This window comes from Cololabis saira, chromosome 10 (assembly GCF_033807715.1).
Source record: "Cololabis saira isolate AMF1-May2022 chromosome 10, fColSai1.1, whole genome shotgun sequence".
NCBI classification, from domain to species: Eukaryota; Metazoa; Chordata; class Actinopteri; order Beloniformes; family Belonidae; genus Cololabis; species Cololabis saira.
This window is the reverse complement of record NC_084596.1, coordinates 37,261,431-37,281,214: the sequence shown is the minus strand read 5'-3', so window position 1 is coordinate 37,281,214 and position 19,784 is coordinate 37,261,431. Positions and strand designations below refer to the sequence as shown.

Below are 19,784 nucleotides of genomic sequence, written 5' to 3'. Positions count from 1 at the left end.
TAAAATAAGAGGGGGTAGGGCGTCCTTAACCAGTTGAACTAATGATAATTCATTAATAAGTAAAACTGTTTCAACTAGGTAGTAAATAATTATTTGTCTGAACACTGGGACATTTTGTCTTTACATCAAATATTTTACATATAGGCCTACTCTAGAAATTAAATATTTAATCTTTTTTTATTTATGCATTTATTTTTAACGCCTACATTATGCCTTTAGCGACAACACATCTTCAAAGGTGACAGCTGTTCCTTTGTGCTTGAACAAGTCAAATTTAGAGGTTACCGTATTCCAACAGAAGAGCTGGAGCTAGCGAGAAAATCTAAATGGATTATCCTGAGGCAGTTCAACCGAAAGCCTCTCATCCCACTGCTGGCCATCATCAAAGAGAGCACTGAGCTCCTCCACAGGGAACACAGGATTAGTTCCTCTGTGCTGTCAGTTTCAAATCAAGTCGGCAGTCTGCTCTTATGTCCTTTTTTACTTTGGGGCAACTTCAGCTTTAACTTCCTGTCCAGACACCAAAAATCTGGGATTTTAAGGCTTCCAGTGTGATGATCGTAGAAATGTGACGGATGGGGCTTCTGGATCCTTTGGGAAGAGTCGCATGGAAAAGGACGCATTTCAGAATCAACGGATGTTATGGCACTATTCAATCTATATTTATTTAAACAAAACAAAGATATTCTGGCAGATGGGGGAAAGCTGTTGCATTCGTCTGACTCCTTTGGTCACTTCCCAAGTCTCGAGTGAGTGCCTCAAATCATGCATACGAGCAAACCATTGACATTATCTTGTGGAGTTGTGAAAAATCCTAAATGCTACAGCCTAATTGGAACCATTCAGCAATGGTTGAGGATTGGAGACTCAAAGTGCAGCAATCTTACGGCTTCTCTGTGGACTCTGGTAATCCTTTACCTTGAGACTAAAAATGATACAAATCAAGTGCTTGGTGGCTTGTAAACCTGTGGTGAGTAGAATGAGACATCACGCTGGAGTAGGAGGCCGGATATGAACTCTCGATGCTCTAAAAGTATCTAGAGTTTACAAGAATTCTGAAAGGTAAGTGGCGTCTGGGAAAGATTTAAATGGTGTTAATAACAGAAGAACAAGGGAAAGATGTAAAGGTTCGAGAGAATGGAGTGGCCGGAGGAGCCGGACTTGGCAAGACACACTACAGAGACAACAAAGTTGCTACAGATGTATCTGATATGTTCATCAGTGAGGAGGATGAAGATGGCTGTGAGGATGAGAGTTCTGAAGAGGACGAGAATGAGGACTCCGAAGTGGACTACACACGCAACTATTGGGAAGATGAGGATGACATATATCAGGAGTTTGAGGAATTGGACTTTGACGCCCTGCCGGATCGTTCAGACACACGGAGTATTGCCTCGGATGATTCCTTCTACCCCCCAGACAATGCAGTAATTTCCCACATCCGCTGTCCGAGCCCTGAAAGCCCCGAACCAATATCCTTCTTCAAGGCCTGCTGCAACAACAACGCCATCATAGTCAAGATTATGATCAGGCAAGGAGTTACTGAAGAGGAAGTCAAGGAAGCAGACAGGAACAGAAGAGTAGGTGTCTAGGCTCTGTGTCGTCTTTCATGAAATGCAAGATTTTCAGACAACTGTGCATTAATTAGTTATTTATAGACTGAAATTTTTAAGCTGTAAAAAGTATAAACATTGTGTCAGCTAAACCTTTTTTCTGAAGGAAACTTAAAGATCAAATCTGTTGACGTAGATTATTAGTCATTCAGGTCATGGTAGTCCAGTCAGTTAAAATGGTGAGGCGGAAAACTATTTATTTTTTGGTTCTTTGAGACGTTTCATTGCTCACCCATGACCGTTTTCTCCATTTTAGTTGACTGAAAGAAAGCAGTGCAACTTTTAAAAGGTGTAAGAGAATGGAGTTGAAACAAAGTTGTCTTAAGTTCAACTGATTGACTTCAACAACCCAACGGCCCACGTTACGGCCAAGTGGTCCAACAAGACCTCAATGACTTTCAGTGGGCTTGTAGATATTTCACCTCTCATCCATGAAATTTACTTACTTCTAACTGTTTAATCTCAAAAAGACCTACTTTAAAACTAAATCCAATTAGATAATACCTTATTAATCTGCAAATGGAAATGATGTTTGTTGCAACAGGTCAGTCAGTAAATGGTATAATGGATTTAAGGAGTCATTGTAGAGTAGCTGTGGTAAGGAATGGTTTTCAATAGTGGCCCGTATTGTGGTAAACTTGGAGTAGACTTTGACTGAATGCACTTTTTTGTTGAATTGAAGATGATTTGCAGCATTGTCTATTATACTTTACATTTTCTGCAACAGTTTTCTTTCATACAATCAGCTCCAAAGTTCCCGAACCAATGAAGGTTTTGTGTAAAACATCCTCAAGTAACAAAAACAAACAAATCCAGGTACTTTATTTATGTTCTTAGCACAACTCTGAATGACATTCTTTCTTTTTTAAGAATTTAAAAAAAATAAAACAAGATCTAGGAAACCAATCCCAAAGTTGGTTGCAGAATATGGTCTGAGCAAAACTGAAGAGTAAAGAAAGCACTCATTATCTGAGATAAATGGGTTAAAGTGTGATAGAACCATATATTACTTTTTAAATAATAAGAACTGTAATATATATTTTAGATTGCTTTGGAGTTAGTGTTCCAGTTTCTGTAAAGTGCACCTTTCGTACAACAGCCTTAGTGTGTTCATTACTTTTCTTGGAGCACAGAAGGGTTCCAAGAACAATCTTCATCCCATAACCACTTAAATCCTTTAACCACCTTTGCATCTCTTTACCAAGTCTCAATGCATACGTCACCTGTTTCATCCCATAGTTGAGACTACACTAAATATGCAGTCTGTTTCACATCAGTGTTTTGCAGTTTCAGGAGCAGTTGGTATTGTTATATTTCAAAAATGCGTAGCCCCTGTTAATTTCTCCCCAAAACCTCTATGTATCTTAATTTGTTTTAATAGTAGGAGCAGTGTTGTAAAGATGCATGGATGTTCAGCAAATGCTAACTGCTGCTCTCTGTGGTTCAAATGACCCATATCAACAAAGATAAAGGATGTCAGCACAAAGTAAATTCTGTAACAAGTTCCTCCAAAGACATTTCAGCCTTTCTGCTAAATGTGTCTTCTCAACAAACGCTGAAGATATGGTGAGAAAATGTGTCAATTATTCACTGAAATTTGATTCAACAAATGATCAAGGCGCGGCAGCAGTCACGTCGGGTTTTGCGGTCAGGTCACCAGAGTCAGGTGCCTGAAGTAGTTTTCAGAGCAGCTGGTTAAGCCTCCAGTGACAGATGGGTCGTGCAAAGTGCACAGTAATGATCTAAAGAAGCAGCTTGCCCTGAAGGCTCAGCTTTTAAAGGACTGAAGAGACTGACCTTAACACTGTGTGAAAGATACTTTATGTTAGTAGAGCTGGAAAAAACACTGGAGACTTGTGAGTACGGTTGTGACTGTTATTCCACCGAGCCAGATATTTATTAAGAGATGATTTTTTTAATGACACTGAGCAATTGGTTCAAATGGTCATATTTAAAGAAATCACTGCCAAGCCCAAAATGAAAATGAAGGTATTACCTGGACTTAAAGTCAAAAGTCATATCTCGATATTTTCTAGCTGAATGGCGATACTCGATATATATCGATATTTTTTCTGTGCCATAATTGGGGTTTCTCCCAAAGCATTATAGCATAGCATCTCTGTTAGCATCTCTGTTAGCATCTCTGTTAGCATCTCTGTTAGCTTCATTTTTTTCTGAGGCAAACCCTTAAAAAAACAGTCAGTTTTAATACAAAGCCTCGTGCCAAATGTCACACAGGTTCCTTTATTAACAGGTCTGCACAATATCAAAATGTATAAAACAAATGAAATAAAAATAAACTGCCTGCATATATAGAATAAAAATGCTTCTTGAATAAAATAAAACAAATATCCCTTTCCTGCATAACAATTAAATTAAAATACACTGTGCAATTAATACAATGTAGACAGTAACAGGCAGACTTTTCCACTGAGGTTGACAGTTGTGCAAATAACAAAACATTTGTGCAAATCTCAAATAAAACATTCAAGTCAATTTGTCACAAAACAAACTATATCAAAATCCTAAAAAAAAAAAAAAAAATTGTTTTTTTTTTTAAATCAATATAAACGATATTGTCTCGTACCATATCGCGTTTGAAAATACCTTGAACATACCTGGACTTCACCAAGCAAATAAGTAAGAGCCTCCAACTGCCAAAGTAGTGCAGTAGCTAATGATTCAGCAGGTAACAAGCTATTTAACTTTAGCCATAAATCGTAGATAAACATATTGGAAGACATATCCTGTGGTCATTGGAAATATGTTATTCAGTTTTTGAGGTGTCAAACTATTGGCCTTGAACAAGCAAATAAAATAACAAAGGAGATTGTAAGACTATGAAAAATGCATTAAGAAAAAAAAAAGTACATCGAGATCACTTTAAACAGCAATGTTTTAATAGTGACAGCGTGTTTCCACAATTCAGTGTTGGGATTAACATCTGTAAAGCTGTGAAGAAACAAGAGTTTTCATTAAGTAGAGTGTATCAAGGTTAAACTCTGGGGCAGTGGAGGGTCATGTGGTCTGATGAGACCAGATTAATCAGACCATTCACAAGTGTAGTCTGGATGATTTAGATGCATTTGGATCATCAATGACATTCTGAGTGACATGCTTAGTTTTGTTGACAGTCAGACAAACAAACACAAATTGTACTAAAACATAGCTGCTCGAGGTTCTGCCAAGGCTGCCTGCATTGGTGGAGGAGAAAGTTCAAGTTAATGAGCATTGACTAGACTAGTACTTGGCAAGGAAACCATTTTACACCCACATTAACATTCTGTTACATTTTTTTACAAGCTGAAATGAAAAGGTACTCTATCATTTACATGGAGACTCTTTGATTAGTATTGTCTCTTTTACAGGGATTACTGCAGTCAATATGAATAATTTAGTCCTGTGGAAATTCAGTATACCGGTATATGTCTGAATCCCTTTAGAAAAAAATATATAACAAAAAGGATGAACAGCTTCAATAACAATGTTGGTGCTTTTAAAGAACAAAAAAAATAAAACAAGCATAAATAGAGAAGAAGAAAATAATTACTTGCTTTGGTTTTTATGTTTCAGTCTGGCCTCATTGCGGCATGTTACCATGGCTACGTGGATGTGGTCATCGCCCTTTCTAAGTGCCCATTTCTGGATGTTAACTGGCAGGACAACGAGGGAAACACTGCCCTTATCACTGCAGCACAAGCAGGTAAATTGCACATCATGTCTTTAAATTGATTTTAATTACATATAATTATAATTTTTAAAAATGTTTTTTAACAAATGAAACCATGACGACTGCTGGTCCTGGCATAATATGTCAACATTTTAAAATGCAAGTAGTTTTTTTTCACTAATGTGTAACTAATAATTATATGTAAATAATACCATTTTAACCCCAGAGGCTATTTCAATATAGCCAAAGGCTCTAAAATGCAATGAAAGTACTTTATCTTGTGTATTTAGTACCTTAAACCTCATAGAATATTAAAGGAAGTTCAAGTTTTGAGGGAGGTTATAAGCCTTAGAATATTTTTCTTCCCTTTTGGAAAGACCCAGACTACTGTTTCACATGTCTGTTTTTATTATACAATTGTAAGATAATTTGCTGCTAGTCTAAAAGACAAATTCCCAGCTAAACTAAAGAGATTTTTTAATGAACAATGGAGGTTAGTGTATTTTTACACTGGTAGACCGTAGCAGGGGGCTTGTCAGCGACTACTCAGCAGTCAATCCTTTGCCTATAGGGTATGTGTGGCCACAGCATAGACAAGCTACAGAGGACCACAACCAGCAGGAGGCACACTATGAGCTAGGTGCTTTCTGGATTGGGAAGAAGTCTAAAGTGGAAATTAGCATTTGAGTTTGGAAAAAAGTTCCTGTAGAGATTTTGAATTTTATTGAAACCATGAGATTCCTGTGGCAAGAGATGATGAGTTGGGTTTTTCTTACTCACATCCCTATGTATAAGCGGTCAAAAGTTGTTAGTTTCTTATTGTGGAGCACAGTGTGTGTTTACTGAATCTTTGGGTCAGAGAAAGCACCCTGACTTTTTGCGCCTGACTCCAGTTTCCTGCAAGATGGATTAAAAACTCATATTGCTAATGACAAATGAACCTAAAGGGGTGTGTCTGGGTGGAAGAGCCCAACTAATCTCAACCCAATCAGTGTTCTGCTGATGGACATGTTAGCCCAGGTTTGGTTTTATCCATAACTAACACCATGTTTGAGCATAGGGGTATTTGTAAGTGCCCTTGGCACCAAGGAACCCTCAGCATAGATCAAGAATTAATATTGTTATTATATCATTGGATTCACAGCAATATGTCTAGGACATTTAGCTGAAAAGAGTAGTGGATCTGTCAAATTAGTACTGGTATGTAAGCTATATCAGGTAGATAGGGAGGTTGAGTGCCCTAGAAACCATTATTCCTAATCCAGGAAATCTTCAACTTTCAACTCCAGCAGCGCTTCCCAAAAGTCCACTGAACACTGTGGACATTAAGCATGAACGGCCCTGTAATGTTCTGGGTCTCCATTACGAATGTATTGGTCAGAAGCAGTGGTTGTTTGGTGGTTGGTGCTTGTCATGGTAACTTGGGAGTTAAGGGGAGGTAAAGGAGCCCTATTAATGTGTGGGACCCCAGGAGCTGCTAAGGGGCACCAGAAAATAATCTGCCGGCAAAGACTCTGCTGTGGGAGGACTTTGGTAAGGCTATGGAATGGGACCTCTTATGAACCTCAAAGCATCAACATCAGATACCTCAGGAAGGGGAGGTGTCACTTTGCCAACACTGTTTACAAGGATAATGGCATGCTCTGGCCTTGTCTGGTGATAAATTCCAGTTGGTTGAATACTTTTGAGGTCTTCTGGACCCTGCTCTCCGCAATACAAAATGTGGATTCAAAATCCCCAGGGCTAAGGTTGCTGAGGTAGTAAATAAATAAGTAGAATAAGCTGGCTGAAACAGGCACACCATAGCTCATTTACTAAGAGTTAGCTTTTATAGTTTGGCTTAGCTCATATTGACCTACAATGCCAGCCAACATTACCTTAAAGGGAAAGTTCGTTTTTTTACAACCTGGACCTTATTTCTGGCATTTTTTATGGTCGTATACTCACCCAGGCAAGTTTGGTGTCATTTGGAGTCCTTCGGAAGATATTAGGGGTTTTTTTGCGAGCCGCTTCTCCATATAACGGTAGTGAACGGGGCACAGCGGGACACAGACGATGCAGCGTCTAAATAACACATGATTGCCGCGAAACTCGTTCATTTCTTTTATGAATCACTAGATCTGCTTCCAGGACCTGTTGTCTACATCCGGGGCTGTGTGTGTAACAAATAAATCAGTTTGTAAACAAGACCTCTGAACTGCATGACGTCATCTCTGTGCGTGCACTCTGTCCTCCGTTCAGTGAGCTCTTCAGCCGTATACTCTGGCTCAAAACGGTAAGGACGTCCATCATATTCAAAGTCGTCGTCCACAACCTCAGAATTTGACAAATATTCAGACATGTTTCAAATAACTAACACTAAACTAACAGTAGCGAACTCCAGCTGTACACAGAGCTGTGTCTGCGATGCGCGCACAGAGATGACGTCATGAGTTCAGAGGTCTTGTTTACAAACTGATTTATTTGTTACACACACAGCCCCGGATGTAGACAACAGGTCCTGGAAGCAGATCTAGTGATTCATAAAATAAATGAACGAGTTTCGCGGCAATCATGTGTTATTTAGACGCTGCATCGTCTGTGTCCCGCTGTGCCCTGTTCACTACCGTTATACGGAGAAGCGGCTCGCAAAAAACCCCCTAATATCTTCCGAAGGACTCCAAATGACACCAAACTTGCCTGGGTGAGTATACGACCATAAAAAATGCCAGAAATAAGGTCCAGGTTGTAAAAAACCGAACTTTCCCTTTAAATTCATTATGATTTTATCCGTCCAGCCATGTCAAATGTTGCCACTGATACAACATCTAAATCGGGTACTGTACTATAGATTTATACATAATTAAGGGGTGTGGTCTTTTGACTGATGATTGATATAGTGTTTTGACATAGCATCTGAGCTGTGAAAAAAACAGAGCAAAACTGACTCATATTTGAATGAAAATACATTTTGTGTTGAGTACATTAATTGTACTGGCGGGACTAGTTGTGGGGTGGACCTAGAAGAGTCAGAGAACGAAGCTTTGCCAAGCAGCAGGCCACTGATGTCACCACCTAAATGACATTTGAAACAAGAAGTTCGACTGGAAATGTTTGCAGCTAGATATGTGAACCAGTGTTTAGATTTGCAGGAAAGGTCAGAGAGAATGTGACAAACACATAAAACTCTGGAGGCACAAAATAGTTTTCTTTGAACATATATTATACTGTAAAAATAAAATAAAATGCAGATGTATTAAAAATTAAAAAAAAAAAAAACCTAGCCAGAACACAGCCAGAAGTGGTTAATAGTTCTCTTTTACCTCCATCACCTTAGGTGAGTGTCTTCTCTATTCTTACTCTGTCGTAGGGCTGGGCGATTTTGGACAAAAGACGGTGACTTTTTGAATAAAATCCCGATTTTTTTCCTGTAATCCCGATTTTCGATTTTGATTTTTTTTGGTAAAACTACAAAAGACAATGGAATAAATTGTTTCAAATATTTTATCTTTATTTTGAAAGAAAAATAAACAAATTTGCCTATTGGGAATGAAGTGCAACTGAAAGATACTATAAATCCTCCTTGAGTTTAGTAAAGTGACGACATTAAACATCTTCTTGACCAAACAAAGTAAAAAATCGATTTTCCGATTTTCCTTTTTTTAACATCATCTTGATTAATAAATCCGATTTAGATTTAAAATCGATTAATCGCACAGCCCTACTCTGTCGATAATCAATTCTGTTGTTTCAGAATTGCAGATATTCCTTGTGTGCATCGTGTGTGTGTGTCTGCATTCACCGCTCTGAACTGCACAGACAAACTCACTTAAGAAGGGGGCGGGATTTACTTCCCCTTTTCCCAATCAGACAGCTGTAGGGTCAAATGTAACCAATGAGAAATGACTGTCTGTGGGCCAAATCAACAGAATACACCATGAACTTAAACTTTAACTGAACTGCTCACTCTGGGAGGATCATTTACAGTAGAATAAATTTCAGTGCATATAATCTAATTCAGGACATAAATTATTAGCCCACATTAAAATTCACAGCACAGTATGATGTGTGATGCATGCAGCTCCAACAATCATCAATCACAACCCCACAGCAGGTTGCACAATTGGAAAGAAACGCTGTGATTAAACACCAGCCCACTGGCATGTCACTCAGCCATGCTTTTGTTTTTAGCTGCATTTACTTTATAAATGTGGCATGGTAAAACCCAAGATTCTGCTCACTTGAAGGTTACTGGTTACTTGGCCAGTCAATCTATTTATTTTCCTCTGTGATATTAAAGAATTGGTCTATTTTCTCCAGACGTGACTTTGATTTTGAAGTAGAGGGTGCAGCCAATCTGAGAAGAATGGGACATATGCTGTGCAACAACCAGAACAAAGGACATGCTAAATGGTGCGCAGTGGGGTAGGAACTAGGAATGCAATTGAACGACTGTTTTTCCTGTCAGTTTTGCAGGAAAAACTTGTTGAACTGAGGTGTTATAAGCAATTCTACAGCCATCTCGGTTGTGATTAGTTCATTACTTTATGTATCGGTGGAAATGAATGTCAATGAGGGAGTACCAGACCCATTTCACAAAAGGAAATTCTGGCAAAGTGAAAGGGTTTGGCAGGCAAGGGTAATAGCTTGGGTCTGTTCAGCTAAGATGTGAGGTTGTCAAGAGGCCGGGTTGAAAGATAACACATTCTCATCATATAAACTATTCACATATTAATTCTCTAGCCTATAAATTACTAACTAGATTCATATTCTGTATACATGAAGCTAATCTTATGAATTATAATTTACAAGCATAAATTATTATTCATGAATAATAAAATACAATTCAGTTTGTTTAGGTGTACCCAGGAGATGCTGGATCAGATGTGACATGTTGGAGTCCCTTTAGGCTCTTTGCTGTGCTGCTCAAGCATTTCCTGCCCAGGTTCTACACTGATATGCTGGATGAGGCGGCTGCTGCTTAGTGCTGTTGCCAAGTGAAGAAGGCTTGGTCTCCAATGATATTTAGGTGCTGTCACACAAACATTGGTGTGGGCTTGAAGTTCTCTCTCTTTTCTGGGTTATCTATTCATACTAACATGTCATACACTAAAAATGAGGAGTAAGTTGTTCTTTTGAATTAATGACTGATTAAAAAAAGAGAGAGGTTGCTTGAGGGTAGAAAATAAAGAATACCACTGTGTGTTTACAAGAAGGTGCTATACTGGAAAAAGAAAAAACCCTGTCATTCAACGATTTATAACCTGTGTTTCTCTCTGCAGGGCATATCATAATTTCCAGCTTTTTACTGAGCTACTTTCCTGGTTTGGACATTGAGAGGCGGAACTGTCATGGTTTTACAGCATTGATGAAGGCTGCCATGCAGGGCAGGCCTGAGTGTGTCAGAGCGCTTATGCTGGCAGGTATGAGCAGCACAGAACAGTGAAAACACCAACAGTGATTAATCTTAATGGAAAGTAGGATGCAGATCACAACAGATCATCTAATGGTGTCTTTACGTTTACAGGAGCTGATATTTGTGCCAAAGACTATGGCCGTCGTATGACACCTAGGCAGTGGGCTCTCTTCACCGGTCGATATGAAACAGCCAACCTAATGGATATGCTCATGTCAAGGCCCTGTGCTGAGCAGTTCTGTGACTCTTTCTCCCCGGAGTGGCCCATGTTAGAGGTTAATACAATGCTTTTCACTACAGCATCATTACATTCTTATTCTGGATTTCAAAACATGTTCTCTTGCAGGAGCTGGTGTCCCAAGCCCAGGAACCAAAGGGCTGTTGGAGGGGTTTGACCAACTGCTTCTCTTGCTGCCCTAACAGTTTCTCCATGAACAACAAAGTCAACCCAGTGGATAATGGTGTTCTGGACCACATGGTCAAAATCACCACCAGCATATCCAGTCCACTCATAGCTATTGCCTGTCGCACCGTGTGTCCGGGCAGCCCGCCGTGCATTGGAAAACGCCGTCAAGCAGTACAGGAGATTTTAAGGCGACAAAGGGTGGCAGAGCTGAAGCGCTTGGGTCCTGACAGACTAAACAACTACAAGAAATTTTTCCAGAACTCGCGTGTCCTCCTCATTCCAAAGGTGAGGGATCGCAGGGCAAGCCTGCAGCCTCAGCTGCTGAGCGACGTGGCCACGGCCTCTACGGTGGCCATTAGACGAGCCAGCCTCCTGCCACTGAACATGCTGAGGAGGAGCAGTGTGCGTCCCGGCATTGTTGTGCCAAAGCTGACTCTCTGCAAGGCTCCTCCTGCAAGCTTCGCACCAGCAAAACTCAGAAGCTCCAGTAACCAGAACACGCTCCAGATCCCCAAATGGGATTACAAGATGAAGAAGCTGGAGAGGCAGGAGAGGCAAAGGCTGCTAACACTGACGAGAAGGAAGTGAAGAGTACGACAGACAAAACAAAGCAGGTTATGATTCTGTGAAACTTACACACGGAAGGTGAACGTATCTTGTTGAAAATCCTTCCCATACCTCTCACAAACCATTGTCGCAGTGCTAGAAAACTGAAAATGCGATATGAATAGAATAAGAACACTTTGCTTGGTAAGATTGCTGACATTGGTCAACTCGTTGCCTTGTTTCTACCCGATTTCATTCATTGTGTGTACTTTGTGGGAGCCATTAGATCACAGAGGGAAAACATACACATCCATAATTCTATTTTAAATTATTGCAAAGATGCAGATGCATTTTTATTTCTGGTTTTCATGTTGACTGCTGTTTTCATGTGTTATACTGCATTAAAAAACATGTGACAGAGGAGCAGCCATGCACAAAGTGTTAGGGTGTCAGTTTACTGGAAAAAATGTAAACATAAAAAACTGATGAATTTTATGAGACAACAGTTGGTCCTATGATATTCTAGAGGGTTATTTTTTTTCTTTGCACCATGCATGCAAAGTCACACATCAGTGGCAAAATTCACTTTTCTGTAAAAAAAAAAAAACTCAGGTATAAATTCTTTAGACCAATTTTGTTTTAAGTCCGAGAACAACAAACTGTAAGGTCCTTCTCAGGTGAAGGTTTACTATCAAGGAAATATTGGTCATAAAGTGCAGCATTGTAAAGTCTGAGAATAAGACTTGAAAGAGAGCGATATCAAAGGGGGGGCATGTCAGAGCCAGTCAGGGGGGTTTAACAGGATGGAGCACTGACAGAGCTAGTCAAAGATTGCTTGTGGGTTTCTAAAGAAGACTGAAGCCAGGCAGTGCTGTCAAACATGTGGGACAAGGTCAAAGAAAGTCAGTCTAGACTGATGCAGAGCATAAAAGGCATTTTCAAGGAAGACAAGCTGCTACTCTATTTGACAGATGAGCTGAAGAGTGAGCTGGGGCTTTGTTACAACTTTGTGGAGAATCTGAAAAGCAGATCCAAAAATAAAGAGCTTATATTCTAAATTCTGACGGCTTGAGTCTTAAAGTTATCGAAACATAGTCTACTGTCAGCCGTGTCCCATGGCTCTGAGTGCTGGGGCGGTATGAAAGGTGTGAACTTGCTCTCAAATGACAGATACACTAAGAAAATTTCATTTCAAATATTAGCAGTGAAAAGCAATGTACAGATTTTTACAGATAACAATGAAAACCTTTTTTTTTTTTTTTTTTAAATAATCGAATGTAGCATTTTTCAGAATGGAAATCCAGACATGGGGGTGAGGAGTAACCAGTGCCTTGAATAACCTACCAAATAGATGATTTTAAAGATTCAGAAGAAAGCCTTTGATGCAATCCAAAACCAGGTGCATGCAAATCTTTAAAACTGTGTTTAAGCAGAAGAGTAGATAGAATTAGCATCGTAGTTAACGTCAGAGTTAATGGATGCTACATTCTAACTAAGCTGGCTAGCCAGGTAGAGCTAGCGGCTCCCTTTCATCCAAACATGGTCCCTACTGGTGCCAAAAACATTTCCACAGAGATTTTGGTAAAACTGTATAACACACATGTAATTCCTTCCCAATGACAGTGTTTCCGAACCGTGCTCTCAAAAAGCATTCAGCAATCTTGAGGACAGTCCCCGTCCTCAATTTCAGGATTTGCATCAAGCTACAAATTCCCACTGCCTCTGGTCACTCACTGCTTTATTCAGTCAGTGCTGATTAACAGAAACAACGACTAAGGAATGGAAAGAAATGGTCTTTTGGTTCCTCCAGGGGGACACACGCAGCAGCGATGGCCTGAATTCTGCCATCGCTGCTGCTGTTTGCAGAAACGTTGGCCGGGCTCCAGTAGGATGCCACAAGATTTGCTGGGCGGCTAGTGCCCTAAATCAAGGGAGAACATTCATAATACTGCCAGTCCAGTCAGGCTCTGGCCCCTATTGTGACTATTGTGGTCACAAACCTGGTGGTACTTTTTTTCCACAAAAGCTTTGGCTCGCCGTTCATGCGGCTGGGCGTTTTGGCGAAGCGTTCTGGCGATGGACCGTCTCCCACCGTCCCATGACGGGGTGCTTGATTTCATTTTGCATCCAGTTTGCAGTCATCCGTGCACCCCTGTTGTGCCTGTTTGCACAAGTCATTTCACAGTTGTACACTGAGGACCAAGTGACAAATACAAGGCTTGAAATTGGTTGTTTAGTTGCCAAAGAAATTATTTATGTGCAGTTAAGTAAAATTGATTTATGTTTAGTTAATCACTGCAGGGAAAATAAAAATAACATCAGTTATAATATAGTACTTTATGTGATTATTTTTGTATGTCCTATATGTTGTGGTCTGTATTGGATCAAAGGTGAAGAAGCTTCAGACTGAATGACTGAATGACTGGCCAGTGAAACATGCAAGGTGATGAATGGTCACTATGCCCGTTTTATCAGCGAAACTCCTACTTTTCTCTTTAAGGCTGGATCTCTGATGCATCAAAAAAACAGATGTTTGAACTGAAGACTGTAATACTTCCTGGAAACAGAACTTGAACAAACTGAATTTCATGCTCTGACCACAAGAAACAAACATCAATCATTTTACGACGCAATTGACATTGCATTCTCCCCGGGTAAATATACAATGTAAATATTGCAATGCACACTTGAATCCTGGCAGTTTTTCTACTTCCATCAATGAGTTTAACTTTAACTTGGAGATTTATAAACATCCTATGTATAACTTTGATCACAGATATTGAAGGGTAAGCCACACTGATGGGCAGTATAACAAGCAGTTTTGTGATGATCTAAGGTTGCTCAGCTTACCCTGCAGGTGTTCCAGAAAGTGTTTTTATATAAAAGATATGTTAAAATTCTGAAATAACTTATTCTTCATGTAGTCTTCTGTAATGATTTTGTCATACTTTGTACCAGTAGACCACTAGCGGAGCAGGCGGGGGGGCAGGGGGGGGGGCGGCCGCCCCGGGCCCACTGCTCCGTGGGGGCCCACGCTGAAGAGGAAAAAAAAAAGTGTTCTGAATAAAATAAGGAAAGTTGGACTATATAACAATTGCGTTCATAAGGATAAAGTTGTTTAAAAAATAAAAATGAAAGAAATATTCCCTTCTCCCCTTGTGTGTCTGCCTGTCATGCACGGGTACGTTCGCGCATGTTGTCTGTTTACTTTTAAGCCTGATTTATGGCTCTGAGTTACACCAACGCAGAGCTTACGGCGTAGGGTGCGCGTCCACGCAACCCTACGCCGTAAGCTCTGCGTTGGTGTAACGCAGAACCATAAATCACCCTTTAGCCAGTTGTCGCATCAGAGGCGATGAAGATCCGGCTGAATGTTAAATGTGTACCCCCCCCCCGGATGGAAATATGTTTTGTTGTTGTGGTTCTCACCGCTGGATGAAACCATCATTGGTAAGCTGTCATAATATTCATTATTTCTGATAACATTGGCATGACGCTGAATATATTGCCTTTCCTATATTGTTTGTTGCTGTTTGACCGCCGTGTCGCTCGGTCATTGTGTGAAATACATGTCGTCGCACATTGTAAACTGTTGTCGTGGAGGTTGAACACGTGTGTCTGAATTGTGCTACTCGGCGAATCTGACATCTATGGCTAAGATGAAAACTTAGCCTTAAAAATAAAAATATCCCCACGATAAGTCATAATTATGAGATAGATAGTCGAAATTATGAGATAGAAAGTCGAAAGTATGAGATAGAAGTCATAATTATGAGATAAAAAGTTGAAATTATGAGATAAAAAGTTGAAATTATGAGATAGAAGTCATAATTATGACTTTTTATGTCATAATTATGACTTACCGTGGGGATATCTTATTTTTTTCTTTTACTGGCGGAAATGGGCGTCCATAGACATCACTGAATGTCATTTGATTTTTATCTCCAGTTTGATAGTTATATCTTAAAGTCTGCATTAGGCTTATAATTAGGTTTGACATAATGACTGGTAAATTCCTGGTGCTGAAACCTCATGTGATGGTTCTTCTGACCGTGTCGCCTGCGTGCTGTGGTTGTGTGTCAGAGGGGCTGATCTGTGGCATTTTTTTAGCGATTATGTTTTAACGGGGATGCTTAGGCCACAAGGGCCCATCTAGAATGCTTCACCCACCCTAGGCTGGGACCCCTGCTCCGCCCCTGCAGTAGACATATAATGGTTGTTGCACTGACGGAAACATGTTCTCCAGCATAAAGATGCAATGCATTGAATTAAAATACAAAGAAACACTGCTGCCAGTTTTAAAACTGCTTCATGTAAAACTTCCGTGTCCCTGCACCTCACTGTTTACTTGATATGATGATAAAGATCAACATAGCATGTAATGTGTGTCTGACAGATGGGGCTTCTACCTTCAGTGCTGGAGAGCGTGGAGAGTCGTGCACGTGAGCCTTGTGAGAGTAAAATGGCTGCCAGGCTGTCACGTGCTGCAGTTCCTCTAACAGCCACGGGAGGGCGCTCACGACATGCTGCAGGCCGACTTCCTGGAGACAATCACAAGGACACACATGCGACCTGCACATGCACACACGTCCAGTAATTAGAAATGATCTCATGAGATTATTTGTTGTTCTCCTCCGCGTCTTTTCTGCAGCACTAGAAAGCTGTCTGCTGCTGCTTAATTACAAACTCTGTCATCTGTTTCAACATATAAATAAATAACGCTTACAATTAGTTACCGCTCCTGCAGTGTGTCTTGGTTTCTCTATAGGTCAGGCACACACACACACACACACACACACACGCACACGCACACGCACACGCACACGCACACGCACACGCACACACACACACAGTATAGTTCCAAGCGTGAAATTCATATTCATAGTTGGAAAAACACTGTTTAAACAACGGATGTCACTTGAACTGCTGGATTTGATGTGCTTATTATTATTATTCATTTGTATAGCAAAGTAATATTTATAATACTAATCTAAAACTGTATTGATAAAAAATATTGTGGTTTTACTGGGAGTGGTGTCACAAAATATTGTTTTGTGACTGGCTGTGACAGGGATGATGTCTTATATCCATAAGAACTGATTTTAAATATTCTGTCAGCGCTTGGATTTGGATACAGAGTAATCAATTAAAAAGGACTATAAACAGATTTCAAAGTTTATTTAGACGGGACAATGCATATTCATGAACACTACATTAAGCAGTGTAAATACACCAGGTTTTAGCAGAATTGCTAGTTTCCACCCGCAGTCCCCACAAACAACCAGACACACTCACACTCACACCTACGGCGGGCAATTTAGAATGATCAATTTACCTAGCATGCATGTTTTTGGACTATGGGAGGAAACCGGAGTACCCGGAGAAAACCCACGCAAGCACGGGGAGAACATGCAAACTCCACACAGAAAGGTCCTGCTGGGCCTGGGAGTCAAACCGGGAACCTTCTTGCTGTGAGGCAACAGTGCTAACCACTAAGCCACCGTGCTGCCAAATCATCTACGGACACCAAATGCATTTATACATCAATGACCAGCAGGTGAGAACTGTGTGAACATTCTCAAACGGGGACTTATAGTGCCTATTGTGCAGCAAATCTTCTGATTGATTTTCGGGAATTTTGAAAGTCTTGAAGAGCTCCACAGGTATTGATGTGTCAAACAAAAGGGAAAGGCCTGTCCTTCGCCTCTCCATGACTCTTGCTTTCAAAAAGTCCAAATGTGTTTTCTTTCAGAACCATTCCACCCCTGTTTTTGTTATTAAAGCCTTACATGCACTGCAGGGACACTCTCAATAGTGTCAATTCAACGGCAACTATACTGAGAATCAAAACCCAAGATCAGACAATCTAAAACCCAGAATCTGTAACCAAGACACCAAGAACCAAGATCATCGTGCCGTATTATACTTTTCTTTTCTCGCCATCAGTTCTAAAAACATCTTGGTTTTAAAACCATTTTTCACGGTTACACTTTTTCTTTTTGCAGTTTAAAAATGAGTGTCAAATCAGGGCTGAGTCAATCTACCGCAAGGGAGCGGGACATAACCGACATCTAATTGGCTCACATTGGATCTCATTGGCTACTCAATTACTCATTGACAGAGGTAAGTTGTTAATGTAATTTGCAACTTTATAAATTACATTAACAACTTTATCGTATATGATAAGTAAGGGATGAAAGGAATGCAAGGGAAGCCTTCCCTCATATCAGACATCTCATATCAGTCCACATCACAGCTGTCTTTAGACTGTTGTGCTTCTAGCTCCACTAGATATCATCATGAGCATGAATATTAATGAAGTTAGACTCCTGAATAAATATCTTCTGCACTTCTAGTATGGGGTATGGTGTAGTGGGTTACATAATTCACTTAGGAACCCTCTGCGGGTTAATGTGGTTCCGCCCGGATAGGGCGCAGTGACGGACGTTACGCTTCCCGTTCAGTGTTGTTGTGGTTTGAATGGCTGATGTTAATAAACGGCTCGCGCCGGCTTTCAACATTCATACTCCGCCTCCGACTCCCGTTCTTCGGCACCACACTGGTGACCCCGACGTCAGTCTCGCTGAAGACTCAGAGACTGAACCGAACATGGCAAACAACGCTACTTTTCTGAAGTTGCCGGAGTTTTGGGAGACATCAGCGGCGGCATGGTTCGCCCAGACCGAGGCGCAGTTCGCGCTCCGCAACGTCACAGACGACGATGCGCGCTATTACCACGTTGTCTCGGCGCTGGGGAGTTCCACCGCGACCAGGTCGGTGAGTTTCATCACCACCCCTCCAGCCCGGAATAAATATGAGGCTTTTAAAGCTTACCTCCTCAAGACTTTTGAGCTGTCGCGGGCAGAACGGGCCAGACGGCTGTTTGCAATCCAGGGACTTGGGGACAGCAAACCTTCCGAGCTGATGGAGGTGATGTTGAACCTGCTGGGTGCAGAGGAGCCCAACTTTCTTTTTGTTGAGCTGTTCCTCCGCCACATGCCTCCTCGCGTTCAGACAGCTCTGGCCAACACTGTTATTACGGAGCCCCGCGCCCTGGAGGCTGATCGTTTTTTCCTGGCTGCTCAACGTTGCACCCCGGAGGTGCTGGCCCTGACACGCAGCTATACACCTGCGGGTGGCGACACGCCGACCAAGAAGGGACTCACTGCTGCTGACGGCGGCGCCGGCTCTGGTATGTGCTATTACCATGCACGCTTTGGCGCTAAGGCGAGCAAGTGCCGTCCCCCCTGTACCTACGCGGCGGGAAACGCCAGAGCCTGCGCTCAGTAGCAGCCGTGAGCGCAGGCACGACGAACCGGCTGTTGTTTGTCCGAGACGCCATCTCTGGACTCAAGTTCCTCTGCGACACCGGCGCACAGAGGAGTGTGCTGCCGGCTACGGCGGACGACACCGCCGGTGGTTCCCAAGGGCCGCCACTGACGTCTGCAGACAACACCCCTATCCGCTCCTACGGCACGAGGACCGTGGACTTGTGTTTTGGGGGTCAGCGATTCACGTGGGACTTTGTCACTGCTGACATATCTTTCCCCCTCGTCGGCGCTGATTTTTTGTGCGCGCACGGTTTGCTGGTGGACGTCAAGAACGGCCGCCTTGTTGACGCGCTGACCTTCTCCACGATCGCGTGTGTTTCTGGGGAGGCGACCTGCAGTGGGCTCTCCGGCTCGCTCTCGGAGGGGGACAACTACCAGATCCTCCTCGGTGAGTTTCCCAGCCTGACTGAACCCACCTTCTCTGCGGCCACGACCAAACATGGTGTGGAGCACCACATCGTGACCGAGGGCCCCCCGGTCCATGCTAGGGCCCGGCGGCTCAACCCCGAGAGGCTCGAGGTCGCCAGGTCTGAGTTCGCCAACATGGAGCGCCTTGGCATCGTTCGGCGTTCGGACAGCCCGTGGGCGTCGCCGCTCCACATCGTCCCCAAGCCAGGGGGTAGGTGGCGGCCGTGCGGCGATTACCGCCGTTTGAATGACGCCACTACTCCCGATCGCTACCCAGTCCCGCACATCCAGGACTTCTCCGTGCACCTGGCGGGTAAGCTGATTTTTTCTAAGGTGGACCTGGTGCGTAGTTACCACCAGGTCCCCGTGCGTCCCGCTGACGTCCCTAAGACGGCCGTAGTCACGCCGTTTGGCT

The 19,784-nt window shown here is 42.0% G+C and overlaps 1 protein-coding gene across 1 annotated transcript; it reads left to right on the top strand.

Annotated features, from left to right (window-relative positions):
• The first annotated feature begins 385 nt into the window (after window positions 1-385).
• Window positions 386-14,619, top strand: ankrd33bb (ankyrin repeat domain 33Bb). The gene is made up of 5 exons (XM_061732823.1): window positions 386-1,580; window positions 5,187-5,316; window positions 10,545-10,685; window positions 10,790-10,953; window positions 11,025-14,619. Exons 1-5 carry the CDS (start codon window positions 1,089-1,091, stop codon window positions 11,670-11,672), a joined length of 1,575 nt encoding a protein of 524 aa, XP_061588807.1. The 5' UTR covers window positions 386-1,088; the 3' UTR covers window positions 11,673-14,619.
• Window positions 14,620-19,784: the final 5,165 nt, after the last annotated feature.